General features: G+C 42.4%; 1 protein-coding gene across 1 annotated transcript in view; it reads left to right on the forward strand.

Annotated features, from left to right (window-relative positions):
* The first annotated feature begins 1,290 nt into the window (after positions 1–1,290).
* Positions 1,291–18,299, forward strand: part of ZNRF2 (zinc and ring finger 2) — a 106,628-nt gene continuing 89,619 nt past the window's right edge. Inside the window, 4 exon segments of the mRNA XM_034644571.1 lie at positions 1,291–1,396; positions 9,757–9,882; positions 9,989–10,347; positions 10,350–10,437. Of these exon segments, the coding sequence (XP_034500462.1) occupies positions 1,291–1,396; positions 9,757–9,882; positions 9,989–10,347; positions 10,350–10,437 (679 nt within the window).

The raw sequence follows: 18,299 nt of genomic DNA on the forward strand, positions 1-18,299 counted from the left end.
CATTTTAAAAATAATATTCAGTGCAATGGTTGAGGTGATGAACTTTTTAATAGCCTAATTTAATGTCATAGGAAACCGCTGTTTGTACCGTAGACTGTGTTGGAAAATAACAAACCCTAAATTTCCTTTGCTCGTGGAATGTTAACAATGAAGAAAAATAAATTTGCCGCACCCGGCATTAATACTTGGTCATCCTCCCGTCAGACTGCACAGTTCTAATTCTGCTGCCCCTCGTGACTCCCCATTTTCAGAATGTCTCTCCTGGGAATGGCACCCAGTTAGCACACACACAGGGCAGGAGACAGGGCTCCCGCACAGACAAGCATCGTCGTGTAGGATGAAATCCAGGATTCTGACAAACCTGACTAAAAAACCCATTTATACCCCCGTGCAAATTCCACATAGGATTGGGGGTCTAAAGCCAACGGAGCTTAACCCCATGCCTTGCCACAACCTCAAGGCTGGCTTCATTCTGCCTTGCAAGGCTGACTCGGTCTCCCTACTTCTCGAACTTGATCTTTCCCCCATATTTCCTACCCAGTGCTACCAGAAAGCTTCCCTGTCATCCCTGACTATTCCTTCTCTGTCATGCACAACATCCAACTGGTCTGCAAGACCTGTGGAGGCTAGTTTCTTAATAGCTTTTGAATCTCCCCTACATCAGCCCCTTAACCAGTCTTCTGTACTCTGTTTTCCTCCCTCCTGTTCAATAAATCCTCCAAGATACTTCCTATCTTTTTAAACTGTAAATACAATCATGCTACTTCCCTTTTGTGAGCTGGTTCCCTTTTGCCTTCTGGAACAATTCCAACCTCTTAGCCCAGCACAGCAAACCTGTTAGACTCTGCCTCAATCTACTTTTGCAGGTTATTAGCTCACCTCACGGCCTCCTACTCTTCATTCCAGCTATAATGAACTGCTTGCACTGCTTCCAGTGCTCAGAGCTCTCCCTTGCTTCGTGCGCCTCAGCCTGGAATGCCTGCGGCTGCGTCAGCCAACTCTCTCAAGACTCAGCTCAGTACCGCTTCTGGGAATGCACCCTTGTCCTTCACTTGGCCCCCATCCCTGCACTCAGCTCCAGGGTGCATTTACCACACTGCACTCGAGTCATCTCATTATTTGTATCTGTGGCCCCTGACGATAAGCTATAAGGTTTTTGGAGACAGGGACCCTGTCTGGTTTAACTTTGCATCCCTAGTGCTAAACACAAGAACCAGCACATTACTGATGTCCAGTCACTTCTGGTTTAAGGAATGAAGACAACTCCAGTATGGGTCCCAAGGTATCATGATGTCTCTAGGCACCAGGGATGACCGAGTTCAGGGCTATGTTCTAACACCTACCCCATTTAGACCTTTATGGCTAGAGGACAGCCAGAGAGCCCATGTAGCTTCTGGTAAGTGGAGGGTGGGGCAGGCTGAACAGTTGCTCTTATTGGTTGCTCTGGTTTTTCGCTTGATGCCCGGGAAAGTTAGACCTGCAATTACGAGCTTACCACTTCCAACCTGGCCTAACCTGGGAGCCTGTATCAATCAGTAGCAATGTCAAGGGACCTGGCCACTAGGGCATGGACTGCTCTGGCCAAAGAGTGTAGAAGACAGCAAATGCAACACAGACAAACTCACTGAAGTAACGACGGCCTGTTAAGTCAGTAGTAATTCAGGACATGCATTATCACTGCCGTCCCTCGTGATCCCCAGCAGTTACTGAATGTCTTCTGTGTGCAGATTGTCTGGGAGCTCTACAAGCAGGCACTGTAGAGAATTAAAAATAAAACAGAAACAGAGTTTCCGTACTTGGGAGCCTTACGCAATCTGGGCCCCAAATAAGGAGCTTGCCTTTACTGGGGTTTTTGGCTACCTTTGGTGGGAGGAGGTGGTAAGGGAAAATGTCTTATAAGGCTTTTTAATCATTCATGTAGAACCATAGTGATTTAAAGCAGTGGTAGGAAGCAGGGATGAGAGTGCATATGCACTGGAGTTGGGGACCACATGCATTATGTAGCAGAGAGCTATTTTTTCTCCAAGCTAGTCTTCACTTCAGTAGGCCGGGAGAACTCCCTTGGTACTGACCCCATGTCACACCTTTCCACTCAGTGTTATATCTTTTCAATAGTAGGTCCCTAATAAAGATCAGGGATTCCTTTTAAAACACTATGTATGGAATCCAAGCGGTTTCTTCATAACGCAGCATGGGTTTGGTTGTTTTGTATTAAGGATTTTAAAAATAAGGGCTTTTAACGATTTTTTTAAAATATCATTTGCAAGCCAAAGTGGATGGCGAGTAGAGCATAATAAAATATTTAAGCTCTGATTACTACTCTATGCCATTTTGATAAGGAAGAATTAAGTTATTTTTAGATAATAAAAATAGGTGCTGACATTGTGTCTCAAGCTGTATTTAGTTAGGAAAATGATTCAGAATCTATGTTTAGCATAGCTTAGGGAGCTGGTCACTGATTGATTAACATGAAATGCTTTTACAACACATTTAGTCCTATTCAGAACCTTAGTGAAAGTGTAATTTAACTGCCCTCTAGAATCAAAAGATTTTTTTTTTTTAAAGACGAAGATGCTTTAAATATTAGAGATTTCAAATAGCTAATGCCTGGTGTCTCAATGACAACTTCTCTTCAAATCTCATAGAGATATACATGCATGTACAACCATCTGTCCCATGGTAGGAAGATGTAGGTTTGTCATCATGACATGTCATAGTGTCAAGATTAGTGATGTACGCACTTATTGGTAAATTACTACTGAACAGTTATTACCCATAAAGCCTTAAGTGTCAATATGCATTAAAATTACACAAAGTAGTAAAATCAATTCCAGTGAGTATTAGTACACGTCACAATATCTTGACCTGCTAGAGATCGTGTGCAATTTAGCACAACCTGCTAGAGATAATGACACTGGGATAAAAATTCATGTATCTACTAACACATTCCAAGGTATTTTCAAGTAGAGACTGAGTCATTTGAGACTCACAATTCCTCTGTGAGATTGGTCTTACAATCCTCCGCATTTTACAGAGGAAACAGGTTTAGCCAGGTTAAGTAGTTCGCCCTAAATCCCACAGCCAGTGCTAGACAGAGCCAGGACCTAACCCTGGCCTGAGCTCACCCACTTCATGGTGTGTGCTTATAATCTGGTAGCGATTGGCTCCATTCTTTGGAAGATAGGCATGATTGATTAAAAGATCAATGAGAATAAGGGGAAGAGAGAATTTGGGTTACTCATGATAGAAAAATAAAAGTGTGTTAAAGGCATTATATAAATTATGGACATTCTTTGAAAGATTACCCAACAATGTGATCCCTAAATATTTCTCTATACTAACCTTAGTTTTAGAATGTAAGATACAAGTTTCTAATCTCCACAGTGTTTTCAGTAGGACATATTAAGATAAATTTTAGGGGCACCTGGGTGGCGCGGTTGGTTAAGCGTCCGGCTTTGGCTCAGGTCACGATTTCAGGGTCCTGGGACCGAGTCCTTCCTTGGGCTCCCCACTCAGTGGGGAGTCTGCTTCGCTCTCTCCCTCTGCCCCTTCTCCTGCTTGTGCTCTCTCTCTCTCTCAAATAAATAAATAAAATCTTTTTTTTAAAAGGTACATTTTAGATGGCCCATTTATTTTTTTAAAGAAATGAAATATAGTAATAGGAAAATGGCCTACTTAAAGATAGGTAATTATACAAATAGTCCTATAGTTTGGTAAAGAGACTAGGTAATGTATAACTCTAAAAAAAGGTTGGGGGGTGTGTAAAACTGTGCCCATCTTTACATACTATAATGAGAGGAAATATGGAATGGCAGAGACTTTAGCAAAAAGTGGTCTTGTGCGAGACCCATTGGGAGGCTATGGGCCCTACTGAGAGGACAAATGGGGTGGCAGATCTCCTGCCAGTTTTAAAAGAGTGGGCAAGACAGGGGCACCTGGCTGGTTCAGTTGGTGGAGCATGCGACTCTTGATTTTAGGGTTGTGAGTTCAAGCCCCACATCGGGAGTAGAATTTACTTACTAAAAAAAATTAAAAAATAAAAGAATGGGCACGACATTTGCGGCAACCTGGATGAAGCTGGAGAGTATAATGCTAAGTGAAATAAGTCAGTCAGAGAAAGACAAATTCCATATGATGTCACTCATATGTGGAAATTTAAGAAAAAAAAAAAAACAAATGAGCAAAGGAAGAAAAAAAACGACGGAGAGAGAGAGACAAGCCAAGAAACAGACTTTCAACTGTAGAGAACAAGCTGATGGTCACCAGAGGATAGGCGGGTGAGGGATGGGTGAAATAGGTGGTGGGGATTAAGGAGTGCACTTGTCCTGATGAGCACTGAGTAATATGGAATTGTTGAGTTACTGTGTTGTACACTTGAAACTAATACAACACTGTATGTTAACTATATGGAAATTAAAATCTTTAAAAAGTTTTATTTTATTAATTAAAATAAAATAAAATAAAATAAAAAAGAGTGGGCAAGAGAGGGAAGAGAAGCACACAAAAGAGTAAGTGTCAAAGGGAAGAGATGCAACTCAACTGAAATCCAGACTGGGTAACAGCAAACCCATCAGTCAAGGTGGGGGTTTTTTTGTCTTTTTTTTTTTTTTAAGATTTTTATTTTTCTGAGTAATCTCTATACCACATGCTCTACCAACTAAGGCAGCGATGTGCCCCATCAGTCAGGTGTTTTTACTGACATGCCCACAACTAGCTTGTCTGCTCCAGTGTGGGTTTCTGGCCACCAATGTTGTCAACATGCAGTGCTTTAGCCATTCAAACTAATTTCGAACCCCAAAAGTCATGGCTCCAACTATCACCACTTAATCAAGTGAGGAAGAAGAAAAATAGAGCATATGTAAAAGCTTCAAATATTAGAAATTTTAAAGAGCTGGGGCTCTGTTACTTAAGAGTTACGAGGCCATGAAAAAGAACAGTTCCGATTAGGTAGAGGAAAGCATCCTTTAGACCAGTGCTTCTCCAGATACGGTCTGAGGTCTTGTGGCAGCAGACTCTCTGGGCTGCTTATTAGAATGCAAATTGGAACATAAGAACTAGGAGGATCGGTAGGGGAAGAAAGGGATAAAGAAAAGGGGGGTAATCAGAAGGGGGAATGAAACATGAGAGACTATGGACTATGAGAAACAAACTGAAGACTTCAGAGGGGAGGGGGTGGGGGAAAGGGATAGACTGGTGATGGGTAGCAAGGAGGGCACGTATTGCATGGTGCACTGGGTGTTATACGCAACTAATGAAGCATCAAACTTTACATCAGAATCAGGGGATGTACTGTATGGTGATTAACATAATATAATAAAATAAAATTAATTTAAAAAAAAAGAATGCAAATTGTCAAGGCCCAATGCTGATCTAGGGAATGAGAATCATGGAGGGTGGGGCCTGGCAGTCTGCTTTAACGAGATCTCCACATGATTCTTTGGTGCACTAAAGCTTGCAAAGCACTGATTCAGACCATCGTTAGTCAAACTGCAGATTACAGCCCATTAGTGGGCTGTAAAATCAACCCAGTAGGCAGTGACCAGCATTTTACAAAAGTGAAATGGAACACAAAAGAAAATGGAGGGCATCCCATGTTGCACGGGTATGAGCTCATAAAACTTGTTTCAGTTCTAGATATGTATGCACACCCATGTGTGCTGATTTAAATGAAGCAGCACTTTTAATTTTTGAAGAACTGGTAGGGTATAATAAGAAGAGACAAATTTTACATGAAGCCAGAACTGTTTGGTTGACGATAAAACACACTGACAGCTTAATGTGGATTCCTATTTGGAGAGAGAGTAAGGAGGGAAGGAAGAGGGCCAAGGAAAGAACACAGCAAGCCAAGGTTTTCTAACTTCAGAATCCTCACGAGGAAAGAATCAAAAAGGCCTACCAAGAGAGGAAAAGGAGGGGGGCATATGCCATAGAGATGTCAAAGAGGATAAGTATAAGATAAGGTCATGTGTGACCTTCAAGAAACAATCATGTAAGTAAGCCTATTCATTCACTCATTTATTCATTCACAGATCATTTATTGTCCATCAGAGGTGCCAGGCACTGTGTTAGGTGCAGCGGGGATAGAATAGATGCGAGGCCTCTCGTGGACGGTGCTATTTAGTGACAAGCAAGCGAGATCAACAGCATGATCGGTGCTGTGAAGAAAGCATTAACATAGCACTTAGTGGGAACGCTGAAGTCAGTCTGTGATGATGTGGTTGGAGTGGGGTCACGGGGGATGTCCATATGGAGAGGGCATTTCATCAAAATGCTGATCACATCTTAACATGGTATTCTTTCTTTAACCTAACCCGTGATTATCTAGATCAGTGTTTCTCAAACATTAGTGTGCAGCAGAACCCTTTAGAGAGCTTATTCAAGCACTTTTTGATTCAGTAGGTCTGGAGTGGGGGGTCTGATAATCTGCCTTTCTGACAAGTTCCCAGGCAATGCAGATACTGTTAACCTGGAGACTGTCCTTTGACGATCGCTGATCTACATGGCTAAATTAAGAGTTCTGTTAGACGGTATTTCTAGAAACACAATTTAAAGTAGATAGGATTTAGCTGATCGGCATGCACACAAAAAATTAGTTTTTCTTTACATTTTGATGGCTTAATAACAGTAACTATCACTAGAAATTTTCATTGAACTTAGCTTCTATTGTATAATGTTTTCCTACGATTTAATATTTAGCTTAGATATTCGACAGTCAGGCAACTGTTCTTGTGTGTGGCAAAGATGTGCTTGCTATGTGTCTGCCAAAATTATTTCCTTTTTTCCCTGGGCGCACACGTTAAGACTGCATTTCCTGACCCCTTTGCAGTTGGGTTAGAACCTGTGACCGACTTCTGGCAGCATGGATAGTGGGTAGGAGGGATGCAAACCCCTTCAGGCTTGGCTGACACTTCTTTCAGCATCTGCCCTTTTCCTTTGGCCAGCCAAATCCACAGGATTTAGAGAAGGGCTCTGGGAGAAGTCTGGGGGTCTGCCTAGCCACTGCATAAGAGCTGGGGTCCTGGAGCGACCACTTGAAGAGAAACCCAAGACTGCCACTCAGGTGGGGAACCATCTGAAGAGAGATGAGAGGGCAGACCCAGTGAGCTCACAGTGTTCTTTCCTGGCATGATGGCCCTCAAGTTTAGCGGTTTGATTCCACTGGATAGCTTAGCCTGTCCTGAGTAATGCTCTGCCTTAGTGAGTAACACAAAACACGTATTTAATGAGCCCCATGATCAGCTTCAATTTCTATTATGTCCAACATTCAGCCTATAAATGACTTTCTGGCCACTCATTTATTCAACAAATACTTACCTAGAGGCTACTGTGTCCCAAGCACTGCTGTTTGTGAGCAGAAAACAAAAACCAAAACCACACGCCTTCCATGCTCTCAGGGAGTTTGGTCTTGTGAGGAAGGGACATAAATCAAACAATTGTTCAGACATATGTAAAATTCCAGCTGTTGTGGATGATGTGAATGTTAGAAGCCTGGTGCTATTGGGATTTTTTTTCCTAGTTAGGAATAAACGTTGAGTGCTTTAAGGTGTAATTACCATCTGAATAAAAATGATTTAAAAATAAAACTAAGTTTGGATGTGATGAAGCAAGATATAATTAAATCTGAATACGACTAAGAGTCATACAGTTTTATCATTAAATCTTTTCATTTAATAGTTTTAACTACTGAATGGCATTTGCTCCATATTATAGTTATCTCAACTTTTAAAATGCATATATAATGATGAATGTGAAATCCTTTATCAGTTATTAGCTCCTCAGAGACTTGCAAAAGTCATTTACTCCTTTTTTTAAATCATAATGTGTTACTTTTCTATATTCCTGCTGAACCAGAGTTTTACACCGAAGGTCTCATTCAGTAAAAGTTAAATCAGATCAAATCACTAAATACCTTCTTGGATTAGAACTTGTCATTCTGGTTACCACTTTAGCCTTTCAAATTTTTCCCTGCTTACCAAGTAACCAATGGGTCAGTAAAACTCGTACACAGGATGGAAGAATTTTAAATTTGCATTGAGTACCTTTGTTTTTCCATTTACACACACACACACACACATATGCACACACTGATACATATACATTCTCAGATGTTTTATATAGTCACACAATACATCTATAGCTATACATATATTCTTCACTTGTTTGAAAACTTAATTCTCATACTTGAATGATGAAAATCATTAATGATATTACAAATGTGTTAAAACAATAAGGTATTTATTTTTGCAGTTTGTACAAAAATACCAGTTGCTATTATTTTCACATAATGGACACTTCATGCATTTTCAAAATGGATATCCACACCATGTTCTGCCACCAAGATACTACATCACAGTTAGAAATGAACTGAGGAGGGGCGCCTGGGTGGCAGAGCGGTTAAGCGTCTGCCTTCGGCTCAGGGCGTGATCCCGGCGTTATGGGATCGAGCCCCACGTCAGGCTCCTCTGCTATGAGCCTGCTTCTTCCTCTCCCACTCCCCCTGCTTGTGTTCCCTCTCTCGCTGGCTGTCTCTATCTCTGTCTTATAAATAAATAAAAAATCTTTAAAAAAAAAAAGAAATGAACTGAGGAGAATTTTGTTAAATTCCATTTTAGAGAAATTATAGGATTTTATTATTTTTAAAGCTTATTTATTTCATTAATCTCTACCAACCCAAATATCGAGTCTCAGGCTCTACTGACTGAGCCAGCCAGGTGCCCCCAGAGAAATTACAGGATTTCAAAGCCGTCAGAGCCCCAGGGATTTAATACAAACATCCCAGGTCAGGAAACTAAAGTCCGAAAAGGTCAAGTTTGCTCACGACACGTAATTTAGTTCTGATCCCAGACCTAGACCCCAGATCTCCTAAATCAGGTGCAGCTTTTTCTGCACCGCGGTTTCTGCCTTACAACCGATGGTCACGCTGGATTGATTATCTTTAGTTCTTCCAACTGCGCTTCTTCCACGGTCAGTTTTACGGGGTAAATCTAATTAAGATGGAGTTGACTTCTGCCTTCTTGGTTATTTCTTATGTTTTTGCGGTTCTTAGTCTTTTATCATCAACGTTGCTGAACGTCTGTTTTATCTAAAAGACACACTCTGAGTAACACCAACGAGGAGGTTAACACCCGCCCAAACTGGAGGCTCCGGATCCACAGCAGAGTCAATCCCAGCCCCAGCTGGGAGAACGTGAAGTTTGGAGACGCGGTCTAATTCAGGGTCCCAGGGCCACGTGCGAGAGGAGGAGCCGCCTTCTGGTTGGCGCCCCGAGGGGCTCCGTCCCTCCAATCGGCTTAGGCCCCGCGGTGAGGGAGGGGGCGCGCCCTGCGGGAGGGGGAGGGACCAATGACCTGTCCATCACCGAGTCCACGGGTGGCAGCACCTACCACACCGCTGTACCTTGGCGAGGCGGGGCCGGGGCGGGAAGGCCGCGGCCGGGGGAGGCGGGGCCGGGCCGGCGGAAGCCAATCCGCCGGGAGGTGCAAGGGGCGGGGGTGGGGCCACCGCCTGAGACCCAAACACCCGAATCCGGGTGCACTTTGGAGCCGCGCTGCTCCTCGGCCTTCCGGTGCGAGGGCCGGGGAACCTCCTCCCCTACTGGGCACCCCCACCTTCGGGGCCCAGAACCTCCCCCCCCGCCCCTCCTTCGCAGGGGTTAGTGCGGCGACGGTTGCCGGGAAGCGCGCGCCGCCCCTCCCTCCCCTCCTCCATCCTCCCCTCACGCGCCACCCGTTTTTCCTCTTTCTCCGTTAATAACAGCTGGATGGCTGGGGGAGGAGGGAAGGTGGCCCCGGCGGAGTCTGGGCGGGCGCCTCCCACTCACCCGCGGGCCGCCGTGTGAGCCGGAGGATGGCGGCGGTAGCTGCGGCCGCCCGGGAGGAGGCGGTACCGAGGCCCGGGGCGCAGAGAGCGGCGACGGCGGCAGAGAGCGGCAGCGATCCGTCGCGGCGCACCAGAACCGAAACCAGCGGGAGCTGCACAGCCACCTGAGCCGCCCCTCCCGCCGGAGCTAGCGAGCAGCGTCCGCCGCAGCCCGACCTCCTTCCTCTCCGCTTCTCCTCGTTTCCCGCGACCTCCCGCAGGCCGCCGGTCTCGCCCGCCGACCCCGAACACAAGAGCGCTCCGGGCGCCGACCGCCCTNACCAGCCCAGCGCCTCGGGCGGCGCCGCGGCGGCCTCGGCGGCCCCGCGCAGTCGCTCCCTCGGCGGGGCCGTAGGGAGCGTGGCGTCGGCGGCCCGAGCGGCTCAGTCCTCGTTCAGCATCCCCAACAGCAGCAGCGGCCCGTACGGCTCGCAGGACTCGGTGCACAGCAGCCCGGAGGACGGCGGCGGCGGCAGAGACCGGCCGGCGGGGGGGGGGGGCCGGGGGGCGGGGGCCCCGGCGGGCCGCGCCTGGTGATCGGCTCCTTACCAGCTCACCTCTCGCCGCACATGTTTGGAGGTACGGCTCCCTCCCCGGTTCCCTGCCTGTCGTGGGCGGCACGTGGGCCGCCGCCGCGCTGGGCTTTACCCTTCTCCTTTTCTCCTTCAGCCTGAGCGCCGCGGCTATGCCGCGCGGCCCGGCCCGCTCACCCCTCGGGGAGAAAATCGCCGCTTAACCCCGGCAGCGCCGCTCCCGCTACTCCCTGGGCTTGGGTTTTTAGACACCGGGGTTACCCCCCGGCTCCCAGTGGGTGCCCAGTAGAGGAAGCCCTTGTTTTCCCCTTGGGGTGAATGGAGCAAAGATTGTTTTTGAAACAAACCGATGCAACAGCCCTCGTGCTTGTAGCGTGTAGTATCAGGAAGTCAGGAGAAGACCGGTTGCCTAACGTAGCTCTAACTGGGGACGCAAGTGGTGAGCGTTTTTTACAGGCCATGAGTCAGAGGGTCTCAGACGAACATAGGAGTATTTGAAAAAGGAGGGAGTTCTCCCCTTTGGACTGTTAATATAAAACTGTAATTCTTAAGTCTATGTGAATAGCCCCACCTACTGCATACAGTTTAATTGGTTGAATGTGTAATGGAAAATGTATTTTTGACCCCAGAGAACTGCTACTTTAGATAATGGTTCATGTGAGCCCCGCTTCATCTGAACAGGGAATTTTAAAAATTGAAAGCCTTTCTTAAAGAGAAGCTAATTATCGGAACTCTGCCTAGAAGATGCAGTGAAAGCATAGGTGCTTTTGAAAAGCGGTGTTGACTGCGAATTCAGGAAAAGTCGCTCGTGATAAATGGAAATTTTTAATAGCAAAATGATGTGCCTTTATGTAGAAACAGGAAGGGTGCTCTTGATATGAGGAAAGTGAATTTGGCCTCTTCAGTTACGTTCGGTAGTGATTTACTTTACCTCTAAACGGTTAATATCCTAAGCGAATCGAGACACCCCTCCCTTCCCAGTTCAGGAGAAGAAATCGGAAGTTTAATCTGGTTAGGGAGGCTGACTATAGAAGATAAACGTCCCCGCATCATTGCATTATGTATTGTGATAGCAGATAAATTCACAAGTGAGCGCAGCTGGAACAATGAGGCAATCATGCCCTCCATTTTTGTGGCCCCCTTTTTCATATGTTTATGTGAGAAATTTGAGTTGGTGAAGTGGAATGTTCAGCAGTTTATCTGTTCTAATGTTCTGTACTATCAGTATTCACGTTAGCATATTGAAAATGGGAGTCATTTAGTATTTTTCATGTTTTTAATGCTGCTTTGCACTTTCAATAGAGAACAACTCTAACTACCTTACTTTAATTACTTGTTATAATTTTGCTACGAAAATAGAAATTTTGGTATTTCCTAAAATTGGGCCATTAAAAAAAAACTTTCATTTTTGAGAAAAAGAATTAGTGCTGTTCTTACTGTGATTTGATCGTAATTAACACAGTTGAAGGTTAGTTTGATCTTAATTAACACAGCTGTAGTCACTACACTGAGGAATAACAAAAGAGTTTCTTGAGAATAGATTAGTGTAACAATAAAGGATAAGTTGGTTTTTAAAAATATCTTTAAAGTGAAAATTTGCATTTAGCAGTTATCTTCAAAAGATGTATTTAAAAGCTTGCTAAAAGAATATCAAATTAATATCTTATTTCAAATATACTGATTACTATACTTCAAGGGCTGATATTTCCTTTAACAAAGAGCTAGTATATCTGTATGGGTTTATTTTCTGAAAATAAATACCTCCCATTTAGAGCAGGGGGGCAAATAGTTGACACTTAGGTTTTTAATTCATGTAAATTAGCAAATGGCAAAGACATGGTTCGGAAAAGTAGAAGTAAAGCAAATTTATCTTTTTTCTTATTTAAGTTCCTAGTTTTGTGCGCATAGTTCTTTTTGTACTTTCAGGGTTAGGATTATTGGGGCCTAATAGCACAGTGATACTATGGAACTTGGGGCAGCCTTTCTTAACCAGGTCTCTGCAGAGAATAGAGCCCTAATGTCCTAAGGCATCTATTGTAGGCAGCTAATTAACATTTTTCTCCTATGCTCTTAGAATGATTCTAGTTTTGTATTATTCTTCTGAAACTTGAGAAAACAGCCAAATCTGTGTTTGGTAGTTCAGATGAGGAACTCCAGGTGAGAGAGCGTGGAAGGGGATCAGAGAAATTACTTGTTCCCATTTTATGATAGGAACAAATCACTACGCCAGTACCTTCAATCCTTGTTGACACAGGGAGAGATGGAATACATTTAAGTACAAACACATCTTTCAACTGGCATTTGCTTTAGTGAGATTTTTACTTCTATTTCAGTGGGTAGGTTTATCAGGGAAACTTAATAGACGCATATTTCTCCTCATCCTGAGATTAGGAAGCCAGATGATAAATTTTATTGTAAAAAATTACACTTGATTATACTTCACATTAACTTAATTTCTTAGTATGTATTATAGTATTAATGTGTTTATTCGGTTACAAATTGTATATATGTTTGGGCATGTATAAAGTAATTCCCTCTGAAAATTGAGAAAAGGAATTCTGAATTAGTGGGAAGTTTTGCTGTAATTTTGTAAAACTTATTTTAATTGATATTTGTTCTATTTTGTAATAAGAAAATATGGTACTGATAAGATGCAAAATTGTCATTCTCTTTTGGGCTGTCACGTAATTTTACGGAAAACCTAAACAGTATACCATTTCTTTTTTTTAAATAGTAGTCTAGCAAATTGAATTGTTAGTAGTTTCATCATCGTGAATTACCAAATTGAATGAGGTTTTCTGTGTTGGTTTTATGTTTTGATTATTTTAGCTGTATACATTCTTACTCGATTCTCTCTGGAGAGAACCAGAAGAGATATGCTTAATCCAGATATTTTAGTTTATAGAAACTTCCTAGAATTTCCTAGAACTGAATGGTTTTTCTTATTTTTGTTACTCCTTTTGTACTGCTGAGTCTAATACTATTAAAGTGAACAAAAGCCTTCTCTTGTCTATCACCTTTAGTACAGGCCTTTAGTGATATATAGGCTAATATTTGAAAGCCGTGGTGCTATTTTAGGATTTTTTTTGGCTTTATGTCTCCATTTTTTCCACTATCAAGTTGCTCATGTTCATAAAAATGAGTTATTATGGGTGGTGGAATAGTCTTTAATGATCCAGCAAGAATAGGGAAGGTAAATTGGACTATAAAAATACAGTGAATATACCAGTGAATGGAGATGATTTCTAGAGCTATCATGTGGGCTTCTCTTATAACCTCTCCATGAGTCTAGAAGTGAAAAATGTGAAATGAATTAATCTAGACAGTTAACTGGTGGTACTCAGTTACTTTTGGCCTTCTCCTAATTGGCTTGAGTGTGTTTGGGTCTGTTGTGTCCTCGAGTGTTTCAGTAATCTGACTCTAATTCAGGTGCCTTCTGTTACTTAGGAAACATGCTTCCTTATGTTGAAGGAGTATGGGTTAGCCCTTAAAATGGAATATGTTAAATGAAATCTGTATTTCTAGACAGATTTATTTCTCTTAATCTTCAAGAAAGATGCGGGTTTTTAAGGTAGTGAATTACCTCCATTAATTGTCACTGAATCATTCTCAGTCATCACTTCTTACCAGTATCTAGTGCCAAAATATTTGAATTTGGGATATTGTGATTAATCTACTTCCTGTTTCTGAATATTCTTTAATTCATTTGAAAACCTGTATGCAGTGTGGCAGAAGAGAAATACTTGCTTCTTCCTAAGAAAAATTACACTTCTATCTACCACCCTTGTCACTGCCCACAAGAATAACTGTCGTGGTTAATGTTTCTCACTTGTAGTCCCACATATCTTTAAACACTATAGGAGATACCTGGTGTTGTATGCTTTGTTATGCTAAAGTGTGGGCTCTGTCCTAAAAGTTTCTGCTTTGGGAATATTTTAGAAAATTCTCTTTTTTCCCCCTCTTCCATCTCTAGCTTTATTATTATTTTTTCCCCCTGAAAGTTCTCTGGCCTGCAGGATAGAAGGTGGGCTGGGGGAAGGAGTGGTTTGTGTTGCATGGGCATCATCTGATATGAAAGGTGCCCGACCTGAGTACTTCTGATGCTTTGCTAGTTGCAGAGCCAGTCGTTGTACTAAGGATAGTGCCTCCAGCAAGTCCCCAGCCCCCTCCAATTTGATTGCTTTGCCTGCTAACTGCTAAGTGTGTTGTTACTTGTTTTTTGGTTACCGGTACTGTTAATTAGGTACGAGCTTTTAAAATCTTGATTATTCTGTGTTTATAAGGAGAATTGCCTTAACGTTATACTTAACTGCATATACTGGGTATATGTATGATTGAGTATATTAGCAAATGGGTTAAAAAAAGTATAGGAACAGTTTTATGTAGCAAAGTACTTTCTAAACGTTTTAATTATGCATGTACTTGACTGGTATTGACTGGTATTAACTAATGAATTAAGTTTGTTGTGCCCTTGTTTAAGTGTTTAGAAATTGGGGAAAACATGTCTTTTGTGTAAACAGTGAAGGGTTCAGAAATACCTTAGGTTCTGATTATAAGCTTTCTATTCTCCTTACTAACCAATTACTGTACATTTTGTGTCCAAAACAACACGTATCTATTCTCTCAGTTTCTATGGGTGAGGAGTCTGGGTTCAGTTTAGCTTGGGTCCTCTCCGAGATTTCAATAAAGGTATGCCAAGACTGGGTTATTACTTAGAGACTCAACTGGGGAGGGGTCTATTTTCAGGCCGCCTCAGGTTGTTGACAGAATTCATTTCCTCATAGTTGCTAAGCACATGACATCTTGCTGCTTCAAAGCCAGCAAAGGAGACAGTCTAGTGAGGTGAACTGGTGCTACGTACACTCTTACATAAATATGTGAATGTAATCACAGACAGCCCATTGCTTTGCTGCTTCCACTGTTTGGAAGCAAGTCACAGTTCCTGCTAAAGTCAAGGGGAGGGAACAACAGGTATAAATTTCGGAAGGCAAGGATCATGTGTGTTCATTCTAAAGTCTGCCGCATTGATTATAGACTTAGGTTGACCAGTTAAACATGCAACTGTTCTAACTTTATTCTTACACTCATTTGTTATTTACTTCAGAAAAGTTGTAATAATGTATGTGGTAAGTGTTGCTTTAGTAAACATAAATTTATTTTTTTAAGGGGCTGCCCGTTGTAGTTTTCAGGGGCACAAACAAGGCTTCTCCTGTGCTTGCTCAGGTCTCAGTTGAATTGGAGATTATTTTATATTGTAACAAGTGCTATAATAGGACTATTAACAGAATGTTTTGTAAGGTATCCTTGTCTCAGGTAAGGAGTACTTCACAGAGGCAGGTAATATTTGAACTGTGAGGATTTAGCAGTCGTATGGTGGGGTCGACTCTGCAGACTAAGGAAGAAACAAAAGCCTTGGCTTTTGGTAGTGCATATTGAAAAGTTAAATGTGTCTGGATTGTAGGGTGTAAGGAGGACTGATAAGAACATGAAACTAGAAAAGTCGGTTTGGACGGTTTGTTGAAGGATTTTATAGTGCTGTACCTCTGTTTCACTTAACCAGGTTTTAAAGTAGGCACCACTATGGCCACGGTTGATATGGATGGCAACCTTCCTGAGTCGTGCAGTGCCCGGTCTGTGACACTGGTAGAGCACTGCTACTCATTAAATTGCTTGTTAGGAGCGGAGAAGTAGCAGGAAGATAAGCTAGGACACTTTTAGACTATAATTGGTGGAAGGTGCCTCAGTTGAAATTATGGCTTTGGTGTGGGGGAGAGGAAGAGTTGGATTTGAGTGAGATTTCTAAGGTAAAACTGATAGGATTGAGAACCTGGGTGCATAGTGCTGTCATTAACCGATATTAAAAATAAAAAAGGAAAGCAAAATTTTAGGAAATGAGTTCTTTCAGGCCTGTTTAATTTTGAGTGGCGATAGGGTTTCCCTCTAGAAGCATCCTTTAAGCAGTTGGAAATATACATCAGCAATTTAGGACATTACAAAAACTTGAGAAATAGTCAATTAGCAGGTTTTAAGTGAAGCCAGAAAATGGCTAAAATTACTAAGGGACGAATATAAATTGAGGAGCAAGCATCGACTCCTGGGGAGCAAGAATTTTAAAAGACAAGCAGAGTAGGAGAACAGTGATTAGAATTGAACCCAAGGAAAAGTTGATGGAAATTTTTTTTATCATAAAAATAATAGTGCATGTTCATTAGAGAAAACTAAAATGCAGAAAATATTGAAAAACACACAAAAGAAATAGCAAATCACTTGTAATCTTACTGCCAGAAGTAACCAGAATCAGATGTTCACTTTTTCATATATATGTTTTAGATACAGAATTTGGAATATTCATTCTATATATTCTTTTGATTTTAAACTTTTGTGATGTTCTAAGGTAAAACTTTAAAGCTACAGATTTACCTCTGAGAATTGTTTTAGCTGTATCCCACAAATGTTGAAGTGGTTTTGTTAACATGCAGTTAAAAATACTGTCTAATTTCTCTTGTGAGTTCTTTGATCCATGGGTTAGATATTCTTTGATGACGTGCTCTTTCCACTTCATTAGTTTCTTCCATGACATTGAATTTTTTTTATAACACGGTTTTTAATGACTGCTCAGTGTTCCAGAATTCACTCAGTAAATATTTAATGAGGACCCGCTTTGCCATGCACCGTCCTGAGGATACAGAAGTGAAGAAATAAACACGTATCCCTCCTTTCGTGGACCTTCTACTCTACTTGAGGGAGATGGTAAACAAGTAAAAATAGTGTGTCAGAGGGTGTTGAATGTGATGGGGAAAAATGGAGTGGAAAGGTGGATAGAGATTGTGGGATGGAGACTTGTCCCTATGTTAAATAGTTTTCTGGAGATAACCTCACTGACAAGGTTGACATTCAGGCAGAGGGAAGGGAGCAAGCCATGAGGGATCTCTAAGGCCCTGAGGAATGCGTGTACCTGTCGCGTTGTGGTAGCGAATAGCTGTTAAACCAGTGTAGATGGAGTGGAGGGGGCTTTAGATGAGAGCAGAGAGGAATGGGATGGACAGAATCATAAAATGCCTTATAACCACTGACCTGTTTTTTTTACTTTTGTTTCAGAGAGGGATGGAGAGGCATTTGAGAGGTGTTTTTTGTTTGTTTGTTTGTTTGTTTTTTAAAGATTTTATTTCTTTGCCAGAGAGAGCCAGCGAGCACAAGCAGGAGGAGGGCAGGCAGGGGGAGAAGCAGGCCCCCACTGAGCAAGGAGCATGATGCAGGTCTGACCTGAGCCAAGGCAAACGCTTAACCGACTGAGCCACCCAACGTTTGAGAGTTTTTTGAGCAGAAGATTGACATAACCAGACTTGGGCTTTTAAAGGATTACTCCAGCCACAGTGTGAGAGTGGACACTAGAGGGCAAGAGTCAAGCAAGGAGTTAAAAATCAAGGCAAAAGATAACAGTGGCTTGGACCAGGGTGGTGGCACTGGAGGTAGTGAGGATTGGCCAGACTCTGGATGTCCTGTTCTTGGAAGATGGAGCCAGCTGGGTGAGCTCTTGGAGGAGTGAGAGTGAAAGTGGAGGCGGGGTTTATATGGTTTATTTGCAATTGGGTGCTGTTATGCACTGGTGCTGTCAAAATGCGGGCATGCGAATATTTACGTTTCTCCAGTTCTTAAAAATTTATCAGAGGCGTGGGATTGTTAGAACCAAAGATATGCATTTGTTCAAGGCATTTGATCTTTATTGCTGAATTGCCCTTTGGAAAGGGCAGCTTCTTCAAGCAAAGTATAATTTCAGGAGTATCTAATTTTTTTTTCCTCCCCATGAAAACTCTAGTGAGGTTTTTAATACTTAAAAGGGCAGGTTGGTAGATGCATTTTGAGTAATATCTATCAGTCATTATTCTTTTTTTTTTTTTTTTTTTTTTT

This window comes from Ailuropoda melanoleuca, chromosome 1 (assembly GCF_002007445.2).
Source record: "Ailuropoda melanoleuca isolate Jingjing chromosome 1, ASM200744v2, whole genome shotgun sequence".
Taxonomy (NCBI): domain Eukaryota; kingdom Metazoa; phylum Chordata; class Mammalia; order Carnivora; family Ursidae; genus Ailuropoda; species Ailuropoda melanoleuca.